This window comes from Malus domestica, chromosome 15 (genome assembly GCF_042453785.1).
Source record: "Malus domestica chromosome 15, GDT2T_hap1".
In the NCBI taxonomy this organism is placed as follows: Eukaryota; Viridiplantae; Streptophyta; class Magnoliopsida; order Rosales; family Rosaceae; genus Malus; species Malus domestica.
Window position 1 is genome coordinate 54,293,105 of NC_091675.1, and position 15,455 is coordinate 54,308,559.

At 38.3% G+C, this 15,455-nt stretch overlaps 1 protein-coding gene across 4 annotated transcripts; it reads right to left on the reverse strand.

Annotated features, from left to right (window-relative positions):
- Positions 1–1,616: 1,616 nt before the first annotated feature.
- Positions 1,617–10,665, reverse strand: LOC103402492 (regulator of nonsense transcripts UPF3-like). 4 transcript variants are annotated; one of them, XM_029093850.2, is made up of 12 exons: positions 10,217–10,665; positions 9,364–9,470; positions 8,923–9,018; positions 8,699–8,797; positions 8,488–8,567; positions 8,206–8,319; positions 7,122–7,266; positions 6,356–6,426; positions 4,480–4,927; positions 3,525–3,634; positions 3,359–3,419; positions 1,617–2,318 (listed from the first exon to the last, which is right to left on the reverse strand). In XM_029093850.2, the coding sequence occupies exons 1-11, from the start codon at positions 10,357–10,359 to the stop codon at positions 3,381–3,383; spliced, it is 1,452 nt and encodes a 483-aa protein (XP_028949683.1). In that variant the 5' UTR covers positions 10,360–10,665; the 3' UTR covers positions 1,617–2,318; positions 3,359–3,380. The 4 variants fall into 4 exon arrangements, with proteins under 4 accessions (XP_028949683.1, XP_070670705.1, XP_028949682.1 ...); XM_070814604.1 differs by having other exon boundaries at positions 1,617–2,205; positions 10,217–10,625; XM_029093849.2 differs by having other exon boundaries at positions 1,617–2,205; positions 7,122–7,284; positions 10,217–10,625.
- Between the last annotated feature and the right edge of the window lie 4,790 nt (positions 10,666–15,455).

Here is a 15,455-nt window from a genome sequence, read left to right on the forward strand (position 1 = left end):
GTTCTTGGGAGAATGCAATAGTATGAACCTTATACTTCCAGCTGTGATTTAAATAAACCCGATACTGTAAGCATCTTTTAGCAATAAAGCCAGTAATTATTTCAAGCGAAGAAACTGAAGGAATTGAAGCTACCAAACAATCACAACAGCATGCAGTCCTTAATTTGACACAGCACAAGAAGAGTGTTGATATCACAGACAGTTTAGACCCAGCTTTTTCTGTATGTGCGGCTGAGGCCTGTGCTTCACTGACTGCGGTCCACCTCCTCCTCCTCCTCCTCCTCCTCCTCCTACCATGGTAGATGTTTTATTCTGTTGTGCCGCCGTAATTGGCAGCTGCTGCTGGTGAGACAAGACACTTCCATTGTCAATAGTTGTGGTAATAATATCATGGATGATTGTCCTTGATCTGCTCATCCTTTCTCTGAGCATGCTCTTCCGAGCGAAGTATTTCTGTGCGTGGCTTGCAACTTGGGCTGGAGCGAGTCTTGGAAATCACAGAGTTTCTTGATATGCTTTCCCAATCCCCCTCTCCAAACTTTTTAAGTGAAGAACATGGTACAAAATTTTATTTGAAAATAGAACTGAAGAGACACTAAAAAAACCAAACCGACGACAATTAAGACTTTCTCCGAAAAAAAAAAATACTTTCTCCGAAATGATTCATTTGTGAACTATGTTGCATGCAAAAAGATTCATATTGCCACGTGTATTTTGAATCCGACTTGACTTAATTCTACACTTTTATCATTTTTTTTCTCGTGAAAGAGAAACTTACCTACATCCGGAATGTAGGTTTTGTTGAGGAAGCAATAAATAATAAAAATCTTACTAGGGTAGGAATGGCTTTATTTTTTTTGTCGAACTCGACATGTTTAGGCTAGGGTTTCTTGGTGACGCTGGAGAATGTGAAAAATGATGAGGAGTCATTTGTATTCCCTTCTAAGGCTGCGACGTAGGGTTTGTTAATTTCTGCAGCTTCACAGTCCCAATTGGCTTTGATCGTTATAGAGATGTATTCCGTGTATGTATTTAGTCGTACCGGATGTACGTAGTTCAGTTTGCATACTTCTCTAAGCCTGGATGATACGAGTCTGTTTGAAAGTGAAGTCCTCGCCAAAAATGCTTATGATAAATGATTTCAATGTTTAATAGAAGCGTTTTACCATATCCACAAGGCTTCTGAGCATAAGTGCTTTTTGAAAAAGCAATTCTGAACATGAATGTTTCTACTGTCTAGTGTTTTTACTGTTTCATATATATAGCTCCGCTAGCTCCAAAACCAAATAGCTACCACATGGATATATAGGACTTGAAATATACAATTCCAATCATCAACGTTGCATTCCAACTCTGTGTCATCACGCATGCCCTAAAGCTTCCTCGGCCCGGTGGTCGGGCTTCACCGGGCACTTGCCTTGGCAAGAATGGACCACTGGAGGCCATTTTTTGAGTTTTTTTCCCCAACGGTACAAAAGGAGAGATGGCAACACAAACTACATTCCAGTAATTAAAGCACAAACTACTGAAACCTGTATTCGATATAACAGCAGATATATATATATATATATATAGAGAGAGAGAGAGAGAGAGAGAGAGAGAGAGAGAGAGAGAGAGAACACAAACTATGTTCTGGCAATTAAACACTACCACGACCTGTATACAATCTCACTCAGAGCGATGTCTCATCCGTTAAAACAAGGTGACACACCGACAAAACATAGACTCAATCAATCAGTCACTCGCCCGGCCATCAACTGCAAAAGGGTATCGGCGAAAACCCCAGGGCCTTTACACAATACTAACTGGTTCCAGATGCTAGACTGCTCGCAACAAGGCAATAGCATACAAGAAATAATGAAACCATGAAGCCGTATATAGTGCGCCGCTTCTATATTTACAGTTTTACTAATGGATGACAACCATCTATAACATAAATACCTAAATATCCCGATAACCAGTGAAGAGCGACAATGACTGTCAGCAACTCTTCTGGGAGGAACCCATTGGTGGGGCACCGTGATGAAAACTGTGTTATATACTCTGATGACTTTTATTATTCTTCCTTTCCCCTCCTATTTCCATATCGTCAACACCAAACTTGGCAGTTTCTTCAAAACACATTATCTTTATATACCGGCTTCTGTATGGCTTTCCAAAAAGGAACATCTTTGCCGCCGAAGCTTTTTGTTTACACCTGGTAATCTGTCCGGCAAAAACAGACAGCTTCAGGGTGCTGCTATACGCTCACTATGAAGGTTCTCTTTTTCTTGTTTTTTGGTAATTCGCTCTCAAGGTTCAAGTAGCCACACATGACACTACAAAGTCACAAACAGAAACCAATTTAACTCATTTATAAGACAAATCCCCATTTAAGCCTCTTATCAGAAGCGTCGATTTCCTCTGTTCTCTATTTCTTGCAATATATACTAATCATGCTTACATGGATTTCTTAACTACCCATCATACATGTAACACAATATCTATATGTTATTTTCAATGCTGGTAGATAAAGCATGGATTCAACAATACTGCAGGAGGGAGAAGCGTCTGGAAAGAGAGCTTCAAAATGAAATGCTAGGCTTTGATAGCAAACTAATGCAGTTGTGCACACGGTAGTTCTAGAAAATGGTAGAATAGCTAGCAGTTTCCATAGTCAATAAAAAAATAGCATCTTCGGCAGTGCTGACAATAGTGATTGTCACAACATACAAATGCAAGTGAGAGACTCCGGGAATCTCAAATGAAAGCCATAAGAACAGAACAAGAAACTTCATATAGTGCATTAGGGTACCCCAATTCATAATAGAAGACAAATGATCTCATTTCAATTTAACTGTCCTGCTATGATTTACCACTCTTGATGGCTCGTACCATTGGTGTCCAAAAGAGTCATTATTACATACAAGAAATTTAATTTCTCAAAAATAGTTCATTAGACAGTTAATTCCCTACTTGCCGGTCACTAAACAATTAGAAGACTCAGAGCAATACCTAATTAATTTTTTTTTTTATCAAAAGCAATACCTAATTAATTAAAAAGATTAAAAAAAGAGCCATCCGTATTGCAAATGAATAACGTGTTAGTTTTGATCTGTCTCGTGGTGTTTTACCTTTTACCTTATACTTTCACCGCTCTACCTTTTAGAGGTCTATAATGCATATATTCCTACCACCTAAGTTAGTTTCTCTCTTATCATTAACAGGTATCACTCTTTTTCAATCGACTTGTATGGGCTTTTAGTGACTCCTATCAATTATCCATAGCACAAAACAGAATGAAAGCAGGATAATTTAGTTGATGATCAGAATAATTCAGATGATGTGGATATAAAACCGATCCAAAATAAGTGCTTACCAGTTTAAGAAAAAATAAATCCCTAGGAACCAGAACTCGACTTCTGAATCCACACTTGTTTCTGCAGACACATCAAGGTAAAAGTTTAAAAGCCTATTACAGAATGAGTAAAAGACAAGATAGTGAACACAAGTAAAGCAGCATGCTAAAAACAGACTTCATGCACCTCGTGGGAGCCATAGCCTTTCTTCGAATGTTTTCCTTCACCTGCAACTGGTGAGCCATCAAGTTCCTTACCATGTTTTGCTCCACGGCGACCATGATGTTTATGAGAGCCTGCATTAAGTATTAGTATTTGTTATTACTACATTAAGAAAAATGCACCAAGCTCCTGCCTAGCTAAAGATGCATAGATCGCGCAAATGCAGAGGTGCTTTAATGTGCAAAACATTTGCTAGTCATACAGAAACATCATTTAAAGTCATAAGAACCCAAATTTTGGTCCTGGAATAATAATGGCATAAAACTGCCATTGCCTGTGTTTGGTCAAAATTTCAATAGCACCACGAAAATTTAGGCTTGAGAATATCACCTACATACAAAACCTAATGTAACATATATATCACATGCGTTGTACCCTATTACCTAAACCTCCCCCACATTATCCTGTGTTGAAGTATTACAAGTGGAAATTTGACACAATCCAATCAGTCACTAGTCAGTAGTCACTACAACAGTTTATGAGTAAGCATGTAAGCTGCACAGCCTGCGCCATATTTAGAAAGTGGGGCGCCCTTATGAACCTATATTTAACTAGTTTTTTATAGTCGAAATAGTAGATAATCGATCAAATAAACAGCATTTGAAGTTTCACAAAAAATTGTTCCTCTTCAATTTTACCAACATAGAGACGTTTGAATTTTTGTCCATAATTGTGTTTTTGGAACTTCCGCAGATATCTAATAGCTGGGTTTTAAATTCCCACTTGTAGTATTTAATATAAGAACTCTACACAGGAATTTTTTTTATCATGAAAAATTATGCCTGATAAGCTCTTCAACATTTCAACAATAGCATTTTCTTACCTATGTCCATATTATCTTCAATTATTCATGGAAAGGAATAAAAACATTGATGCACTGTAACCCAAAAACAAAGTTTTCTTTGAATAGGAGTCGCACCTTCTGAAGAATCTAAAAGTGAGTGATCCGGTTGAAAAGCAGATGAGAAAGACTCATCGCTTGCAGATGATCCATCTAAACGATTAAGAGGCGTCCATACACCACGATCAGGTCTGTCCTTATTTTTTGTCCGTTTCTCCTGCTTCTCACTATAAATATCATGCAAGTCATTCCCAACTATCTTATGATCTGGAGTCCCATTTATATCCTTTAAAATCAATTGCACATGTTGCGATCGAGGAAATCGTTTGTCCCTATCTGAACTCGAACTCTGGATTTGCTGCCCCGAGTGAATCCCAGAAGACTGACTTTGACGTGCCTCCTTGTTTAGAAGTATGCCTTTTATAATCCTTCCATTATCATGACAACGCGGGTTCTGTTTCAGTGCAATTGAACCACCCATGTTTTTAGAATATGAACTCTGCTGCTGAGACATGTTTGGCGGCACCTGCACAAGGAGTGATAGACATGAGCAGAAGTCAAAGAGACCATATCTCTAAGTGTGCATCTTCAACCAATCTTAATACGCAAACAAAAAGTTGCACTTCGTGATTTATTTGATGACCATTTTTCAGAAGCTAAATGTTTATTTTAAATAACATAATGCTTAAAATACGCAAATTAATACATAGTTGCATCTATGTTTTTTCCACAGAAACATGCGCGCAATAAACAATATAAGAGTATGTACATGCATGTCTTTATCACTACAGTATATGCACCTATAGCCACTATCACAACTGAATCTAGCATTAAATTATATCATGCTGTACAAAAAGTGCAACAAGTTAACTAGTATGTAAGTTTTAACTGGCATCATTTGGCATATTAATAGAACTACATCATAACATCTCCAGCTTTGTGGAAGTTTCGTCAAGTTCCTTGAGTTCGAACTTTGATTTTAGGAGAAATCTGAATGAGATGGAGATAGAAGAGGCGGCCAGCTTATTACAGAAAGTGGAAGTGGTTCGCTTGTCTCCATCAAAAATGGATAACATAAGGTGGAACCTAGAAGTTTCAGGTTTGTTCACATGCAAATCCTATCGTTCATTACTGAGCAACAATGGGATTGGGCACTATTATCCACCCTACTCTCAGATTTGGAAATCAAAAGCTCCTCCAAAGGTTAAAATACTTGTATGGCTTGTGGCCACTGGGAGTCTCAACACTTGCGACAAAATTCAAAGGAGAAACCCTCTGATGTGTTTATCCCCACATTGGTGTAGTTTATGCAAAGCTAAGGAGGAGAGTGTAAATCACATCTTTCTTCATTGCTCCTACTCGATCCAACTGTGGTGGAAACTGTTTCAGGAGGTCAAAGTAAGTTGGGTCATTCCTAAAGGGTGTTTTGAGCTACTAAGCACCAATTTTAAGGCACTTGGAAAAGGGAAAAAATCCAAAGCTTTGTGGGGTTGCCTGGTATCGGCAATTTTTTGGAATATATGGCTGGAACGCAACAAAAGGATTTTTTAAGACTATACTGGAGTGGGGGCAGAAGTACTTTGGGGGAGAGTAAAATATTGGGCATCTTTTTGGGCTTCGGTTACTAAAGAGTTTAATAATTGCTCTCTATCTCAAATACTGTGGGATTTGTTAGCAGCAGTTAAGTGAGCTAGGTCTAGAATTGGCTGCTGTAGCCAAATCCTATTGGGATTTTCCTTTCTAATTTGTTGGTGGACTTCTTATCCACTTCTGTGTATTTCACTATTCTTTAATAAAATTGTTTCTTCTCAAAAAAAAATAAAATAAAATAAAAATAGAACTACATCATAAAACATAAATAAGCCCTCCCGGCCCACCATTGAAAATTAATATATGTAGAGAAAAAGATAGCCAATAGTAAATGAGATCAGGATCAAGCAGGAAGGAGGTTTACATGAGATATCTCCTTCTCTTTCCCTTTCACAAGCAAGACTTTCTTTTTCCCAGCATCCACACCAGAAACTCCTGAAATAGTGGTAAGTACTTAAAGATCAAACTTGAAACCAACTCACTGTCAGAAGAAAAAGGCATACCAGAATTCAGGAAACAACCGCAAGAGAAGGTTTTGGGGGTGGGGACATCAATAAAAGAAAATACCATACAACAATAACAATCCAGTACCAGAAAGGGGAATACGGACAATACTTAAAAAGGGAACGATAGGAGGGAGGAAAAAACCTACAAACTTAAATGTGAAAGGATGCAAGGAAGAAGCTTGCAAATGCAGAACTGTGTCGATTTTCTCCAACTAAAACTTAAAACTATATCAAGCTAACATGAAAATTAATTGAAACAATGAAAACTACCAAAAAAGTTTCTTAGCTATGAAAGCATTTTCTGCAACCAAATCAAGATTATAACCGAACTAAGACCAAAGTTTAACTCAACAAAATTTAAAACCTTAAATTCTGTAAATGACCAAAGGCACAAAGTCCATTCCTAAAACTATAGTTCTGCAACATAATCACAAAATCACAAGAGCCACAAGAATGAAAGGGAAAAGAACTTTGACGTCAAAGTACATTTAAAAGAGCCATCAAAAGTGATAACTCCAATTCGCAGACGAAGAAAACCAGTGAGTCATTGCATGTGAATGAAGGTACTAGGGGCAAACAATGTATAGTTGTCAGCAAATACTCTCAAACAATCAAATGACATACCACTCTCTTCCGACAATTCAGTTCCAACTGCAGATGCCAAAGTGGCAGACTTCTCGGAAGGTTGCTGATCCTCGCGCTTGGGTACCAATATATGTGTTGACTTGTTTTTGTCACCGGTGTTCTTTCTAGCATCCCTCACAACATACTGCAAATCAGACAGGCCCTATTAACAACCATAAACAAAATATTTGACATGCAATCAATTATAAATTACGAGACAAATACGGAACTAGGAACTGCAAAAATTGAAAAACTAAGAAAACACCATAGGCTGGCCAACTACAAGAAAACAGAATAATGCAAAACCCCATGAATAAGATGAAAATGGTCCGGCTGGAAGAGGATAAGCCATGGATTCTACAGTATGATACCTTTTAATACCAGAAGTAATGCAGAGAACCAACAAAGTTATTCAAATTTTGGATATACAACCCATACCCAAAAGTTAAAAAAGCAATTACCCTTACAAGTTTCATCTCTTCTACTTTTTGAACAATGACATATGATAACAATAACATTGATCAAATATAATGACTACAATGTTTCATATATGAGTACTAGCACTATTAAATTCATGTTATTATAGCTTTCAAAGAACATAAATAAAAAAGGGGGTTACCATTGCTAAAAGTATTTGTTCAATTCCTGAGGAACTCCAAAGGTTAAAAGTTGAGAAATATCAACCCCTCAATTCGATTATATGGAAAAGTCTGGCCAATGCAAATGTCGAACTCCTAGTGAACCATTGTTAAACATAAATATCTACCAGCCTTCGTCATATTTGAACATGAAGTCAGAGTTTCACACAAGCAGTGAGAAGAGAGATGATCTATAATTTGAAACTTAGGACCATGTTAACCAGGATTTCCAAGATGATGTGGGGAATGGAAAGGATTCCAAAGAAGGTGGAGGTCGTGAATCACTGGGTGTTCTAGATCAATAGTTCTCAATTCTGATCAATGGGAGGCTAAGAGTGAGATTTACCACTCAAACAGTTATTCAGGAAAAATATAACAGAATATATAGTGATTTCATAAACTGGCTTTCCCCTACGTGAACTTCATATGCATAAAAAAATACGTACCATTGAGGCAGAATTCTTTTTCCTCTCAGAACCTCGTTTGGTCATAGGTAAAGTAGGACTTCGAGAAGATGATACACCAGCTCTTCTGCTTGCTTTACCATTAGACAGTAACCTCTGTCAACAAACAAGAAGTATGCTTAGAAAGTCATCAATCATTATCTAAAATTCAATTTTAACAGCTCCTAACAGCACTAAAATGCAATAATTGAAAATCATATTGAAAATATGAATTTCCACTAATCAATTGTCTCCTAGTCTTCAGTAATATAATCCATAAAATACCCGAGATCCAGCCTTGGCAGCCCTTTTTTGACGAACAAAGTCCATTAATGGTGTAACTATAGGAGCATCCTTTCCAGCACCTTTAAAAAATAAGAAAAATGAACCATTTAAAAGAATGCACTATGAGAATTTCAAGTTTTCGGAATTTTCTTTGTTGTCTAAAAATACAAGCTCCAAGCCTATATTATATTAAGAGATCTGTCTGACTAACCAGATCGTTCTGCTTCTCTTCTCTCCAATTGTAACTCTGCACTTGGAAGATTCTCAGCAGGCTTTGCAATAAATTCAAGAAACTCCAGATACTCGGGATCTAGATGTTCATCAAGTAAATACTTGTACTTACTAACAGGAAAATGATTGTACATATAAGTCCACACGCAACAAAACAAGCTGTCGAATTTTTATTTAAATGAATGTTAAAAGTTAAATTATTACCACTGAATATGGTTCCTTCACGACCATCCTTCTTAGACCAATGTTCTGGAACACGTTGTGATGGAGCATACTCAACAATAACTTTAAATTGACCGCCTGAAAATGGAAAATAAATACGTTTAAATTCCATGTCTCATATAAAAATTGTGAAAGGTTCCCGAGACAAATAGAATATAAACAAAGACAAAAACATGAGAACGGCATGTTAAGTCTTCTAAAAAAATAAAAAATTCAGCGTTTATATTTCTTGAGCTGCAAGTAAAGCACAAGAAAAAACTTCCATACCACCCTGAGTTTGGAGTGCGTCTTAGCAAAAGAAAGAATAAATATAATTTAAAAAACAAACATGCGTATAAGCTGAATAAAGATATATTTCAACAAGACTTCCAGCAAGAGAATTGATGTGTGTGATAAATCCGCAAATGCATGCTCAAACAGTACCCTTCTCATTAACAAACAGATGACCATCAAAGAATTCAGCAAACTCGAATACATCCTCTGGCCTCTTCAAATCAATGTAGGCTCTAGAATATGACTGATTCTTTTGGCTGAAAAATTAATTCAAGAAAAGAAAATTAGATAAGCTTCTATCCTGCAGAACATTCAAAGTTTCAAACACTTGATGCTCAAATGTGGCTAGTCATTATGCTGTTACAATTACAATTTATGCCATGAAAGGAAGTTTCAACATTAGAACAAGGAGCCCAGAATTTATAAAATAAAAGTAGGAAACAAAGCCGCAGAAACAAGCAACAGCCGGAATAAAGGATTCTTGAGATACCACCAATACTGGAAACAGTCCCTTAGACTAAAATATAAATGGAAGAACCTGGAGATGACACAGTAGCTATGAAGAACTATGCAATCCGAACCATGCAAACTGAAATGTGAAAAATCTTAAACAGATAATGGCAACAATAAAATTTCTGACTTTCCAATTTATTACATTCATCAATGACCTTCAATAGCACAAATAGAAGGTCAAAAGACATATTTCAATTGCAATTCCATGTTAATGACGATCACAGGAGCGATCAGAAGAACCCACCCAACATTCCCATCCGATACAAAGTCCACATTCCAAGTAGCATGAACCTATGGTACTCACAAACCATGACTTCATAGCACTAAAGCAAACTCACAAACACATACATTTGCCCCTTTTGATTTCTATGGAATAATTATGCTAACCCATCAACAAAATGACGAAAACAAAGCCAAACCGACACATAAAACAGAAAAAGAAGTTGTATTTCAAGTAGAACCAATAAAAAAATTTACAGAAACCCCTAACCTCCTCTTGCCCGGACGAAAAGCAACCCAACTGTAGCGGCCAGCAAAGAAAACGTCGATTTGTTCCACAAGCGCAGCTTGCGAAATCGAAGGCGGCAAGTGTCGCAGCACCACCTTGGTACGATCCAACTGGCCCTTCATCATCTCCCTTTCCAAAAACTAAAAACCCTAGAAACCAACTAAAAGCTTCGCAGCAGACTCGAGCGGTTTTCGCAAATTGCTTCAAAAATACACGAAAATTTGTCCGTTAAACTACATCTTCTTGGCTTCTGAAGAACCCTAATTCTCAATTGAAACCCCAAATTCACCAATCGCTATGCACGGAAAAGCTACAGACGCAAGAGTGAGTTGGAAACGGTTGCGTTTTGCGCTTTCAGGTCTCCTTCCCCTCTCCTCTGTCCTTCTCTCTGGGTTTTTGAGTGCGAAGAAGTCGTATATGTATGCATAAGTGGGCGTGTTGGCACGTGACATATGGAAGTAATAACGTAGGACGCACCGTTTAGACTCCTAATTTTAGGGGGTGGTTTCGGTATTTACTTTTTTTTTTTTTTTTTGGTGTTTTTGAGGAAACGATATTTTTTATACTAAAAAGATGAAAAAATTAATTTCGGTTTTAAATGGTTCATTTTCTGCAAAATCAAAAACCAAACCATCTTTAACACTTCCAACTTAAAAAGCTCCAACTTCTAGTAATTTGCTTATGCTTGGAGGCTATAGCCTTATATAGTTAAGTGTAAAACGCCAACGTTTTGCCTATTTTGGTTCGGTTTATTTTTTAAACAACTAAATTGAAATTGAACTAATAAATTTTAGTTTGGTTAAGTTCTTCAATTTCAGTTTGGTTTTATTTCAATTTGGTAAAGAGTTTCATTACTATACTCACTTCTACTCATTTCTCTCTATCATTTTTTTTTAGTTTTGTAACAGTAATGTGTTAAAATAAGATACAAATATGCAATAAATTTGGAAAAGAATTGAGAGTATTAAATATTTGGAAAATTTGAGAGAAATTACGATATAATTATGTATTTAACAAGTATTGGAGCTTGAATTTGTAACTAAGTAAAATATTAAGTTGTCATTTAGTACTAGGGTCTAGTGGTATTCTTTTTCACCTATAAGTGAACGTATTCACATTATTGCTAGCCCATTGTGAAGCAAAACTCATTATTTTTAGTATAGATAATATCGTTTGTTCATAAAAAAAGAAGTGATTAATCGTATAAAGAATAAGTTGAGTAAGTAAGACATTTAATATTAATTCTTGTTAATACCAAATCAAATATGCTCTAAGTGATTACCAAAAAAAACATATGCTCTAAGTGTGCGGGAAAAAACAATTCAAGTATTATAATACAAGTGCTTAGATTTATTTTCATCGTTCCATTTCTTTTTCAACTCCGCCTATGTCTTACATGGCCGGTCCCAAGCCCGGATAAAGGAGGAGGGGGAGGGCGTCAGGTAGTCGACAGCCGGCACTCCATGATCACGTCGAATCCTTATGAAAATGAATCCAGAACAAAATCGCGCTAAAGCTAGGGCGTCACCCGTAAGTGGCGCGCTGTGTGGCCTGAGCACAGTGATAAGTGAGCAAGGGTCGCTGTATCTCCATCGGCACCCGGATGCAGTGTTAAATGAGCAAGGGGGCCATAGAAACTTCTTTTCGAACGACTCCACTCAAAGTTGTTTGGGAGCATATGCTCCTATCAACTTTACCCGGGACACACAAAAGAAGTACTTTGATCCTATTAGACGGGGGAGAGTGAAGAAGCTAGGACAGAAGGGTAGAGTTCAAGAGAGCAAAATGCGTTTAGGAACGTGGAATATAGGAACCTTAACGGGAAAATCTATGGAAGTAGTGGAAGTTATGGTGAGGAGAAGGATAAATATTATGTGCCTACAAGAAACTAAGTGGGTTGGTAGTAAGGCAAAGGATTTAGAAAACTCAGGGTTTAAACTTTGGTATTCGGGCACAAATAGAACGAGAAACGGTGTTGGCATCATCGTGGACAAGACCTTGGTACAAGATGTTGTAGATGTCAAGAGGGTAGGAGATAGAATCATGGCAATCAAGATTGTAATAGGACAAGAACTTATCAATGTGATTAGTGCGTACGCACCTCAAGTAGGGTTGGATACGAGTTCGAAGGAGAAATTTTGGGAAGATCTTGGAGACTTGGTGCAAGGAATTGCTCAGACGGAGAAGTTATTTATAGGAGGAGATTTAAATGGACATGTGGGCAGGGAGACAGGCAACTATGGAGGTTTTCATGGTGGCCATGGTTTTGGGGAGAGAAACGAGGATGGGGAAGCTATCTTGGATTTTGCAATGGCATATGATCTCTTCTTAGCCAACACCTTCTTTAAGAAGAGAGAAGAACATGTGATCACCTACAAGAGTGGGTCGTCAAAAACACAAATAGATTTTCTTCTAATGAGGAAAGGGGATCGTATAACTTGTAAGGATTGCAAAGTTATACCAGGAGAGAGCGTGGCTAATCAACATCGCTTGTTGGTGATGGATGTACATATCAAAAGAGTAAGACAAAAGAACAAGACTTGGAAGTGCCCAAGGACTAGATGGTGGAATCTAAAAGAAGAAAAACAAGCCATTTTCAAAGAGAAGGTAATCACCCAATGTGTGTGGGATAGAGAGGGGGAAGCTAGCCAAATGTGGGATTCCATGGCTAGTTGTATCCGAAAAGTAGCAAAAGAGGTATTAGGAGAGTCCAAGGGCTTTGCCCCACACCAAAAGGAATCTTGGTGGTGGAATGAGGAGGTACAAACAAAGGTGAAGGCTAAAAAGGAATGTTGTAAAGCCTTATACAAGGAGAGGACCGATGAAAATGGTGAAAGGTATAGAAAAGCGAAGCAAGAGGTGAAGAAAGCTGTCAGAGAAGCTAAGTTAGCGGCTTACGACGATATGTATAAACGACTAGATACCAAAGAAGGAGAGTTGGATATCTATAAACTATCTAGAGCAAGGGAAAAGAAGACAAGGGACCTAAACCAAGTGAGGTGCATCAAGGATGAGGATGGAAAGGTTCTTGCTACAGAGAACGCGGTTAAAGACAGATGGAGAGGTTATTTTCATAATCTTTTCAATGAAGGACATGAAATGAGTGCTTCTTTAGGGGAGTTGAGTAACTCAGAAAAATGTAGAAACTACTCTTTTTATCGTCGAATCCGGAAGGAAGAAGTGGTTGTAGCTTTGAAGAAGATGAAGCATAAAAAAGCAATAGGCCCAGACGATATACCAATCGAAGTGTGGAAACTTTTGGGAGAGACAGGTATAACATGGCTCACTGACCTTTTCAATAGGATTTTGAAAACGAAGAAGATGCCAAATGAGTGGCGAACGAGCACTTTGGTGCCTATCTACAAGAATAAGGGCGACGTACAAAATTGCATGAACTATAGGGGTATTAAGCTAATGAGTCATACAATGAAGCTCTGGGAGAGAGTCATTGAGCATAGATTGAGGCAAGAGACACGGGTTTCGGACAACCAATTCGGGTTCATGCCAGGGCGCTCAACCATGGAGGCAATCTATCTCTTACGAAGATTGATGGAAAGATATAGAGATGGGAAAAAGGATTTACACATGGTCTTTATAGATTTGGAAAAAGCGTATGATAGGGTCCCAAGAGACATTCTTTGGAGGATTTTAGAGAAGAAAGGAGTACGAGTAGCATATATCCAAGCTATAAAGGATATGTATGAAGGAGCAAAGACTGCCGTAAGAACTCATGAAGGACAAACCGAAAGCTTTCCTATAACTGTAGGATTACATCAAGGCTCATCCTTAAGTCCTTACCTTTTTGCGTTGGTAATGGATGAGTTAACAGGACATATTCAAGATGATATTCCTTGGTGTATGCTTTTCGCAGACGATATAGTGTTGATAGATGAAACTCAGGAAGGGGTAAATGCAAAGCTTAACCTTTGGAGAGAAGTGTTGGAATCTAAAGGTCTTCGCCTAAGCCGATCAAAGACAGAATATATGGAGTGCAAGTTCAGTGCAAATGGAGGCCAAAACGAGTTAGGGGTGAGGATCGGAGATCAAGAAATACCAAAGAGCGACCGTTTTCGTTACCTAGGATCTATCTTGCAAAAGAACGGAGAATTAGATGGAGATCTCAACCATAGAATACAAGCTGGATGGATGAAGTGGAAGAGTGCATCTGGCGTGTTGTGTGACCGCCGTATGCCATTGAAGCTCAAGGGAAAATTTTATAGGACGGCAATAAGGCCGGCGATGCTGTATGGCACAGAATGTTGGGCGGTGAAACATCAACACGTACACAAAATGGGTGTAGCGGAGATGAGGATGCTTCGTTGGATGTGTGGGCACACGAGAAAGGATAAGATTAGGAATGAGGATATCCGGGGTAAAGTAGGAGTAGCCGAAATTGAAGGAAAGATGAGAGAAAATCGGTTACGGTGGTTTGGACATGTGCAAAGAAGGCCTACTGACGCTCCAATTAGAAGATGCGACTATGGGACAGAGGTTCAGGGCCGAAGGGGTAGAGGAAGACCTAGGAAAACTTTGGAAGAGACTCTAAGAAAAGACTTAGAGTACTTGGATCTAACGAAGGACATGACACAGGATCGAGCACAATGGCGTTCTAAGATTCATATAGCCGATCCCACTCAGTGACTTGGATTTTCCAAGTCTCCAACCGAGAAGTTTTCCTCACTCGGGAAATTAGGGGAACACTACCCCAACCTACATGCTCCACTCAGAAAGCTTCAACATACAAGCTTCAACAAAAGAAAATTCAAAGAACTTAGCGAAGAAGGCTTTGGTGTATTTAACACAATACGTTGAAATGAAAGAAAGCTTATTTATTGATATCCCCGATCAGCTACAAATATGTACATATACATGAGTCAAAATAAACACACAAGACGGAGCCTTCACAAAGGTTGCTTAGGAGAAGTCTCAGCAGTCGGTAGAGCCCCAGAAAGAGAAGGCACCGGAGGGGGATCATTTGGAGCCTCAGTACTGGACAGAACCCTAGAAGGAGGAGGCATCAGAGGTTGATCATTCGGAGCTTCATTACGCGGTACAGCCCCAGAAGACGAAGGCAATAAATGCCTTTGGAACAAACCCACAAATCTCTGATGATCAAGTAAAACCTGACCATCAGTTTCCTTCATCTGGTCAAGCTTCCTCTTCATGTTTGTAGCATAGTCATGTGCGAGCCGGTGCAACTGTTTATTCTCATGCTTGAGCC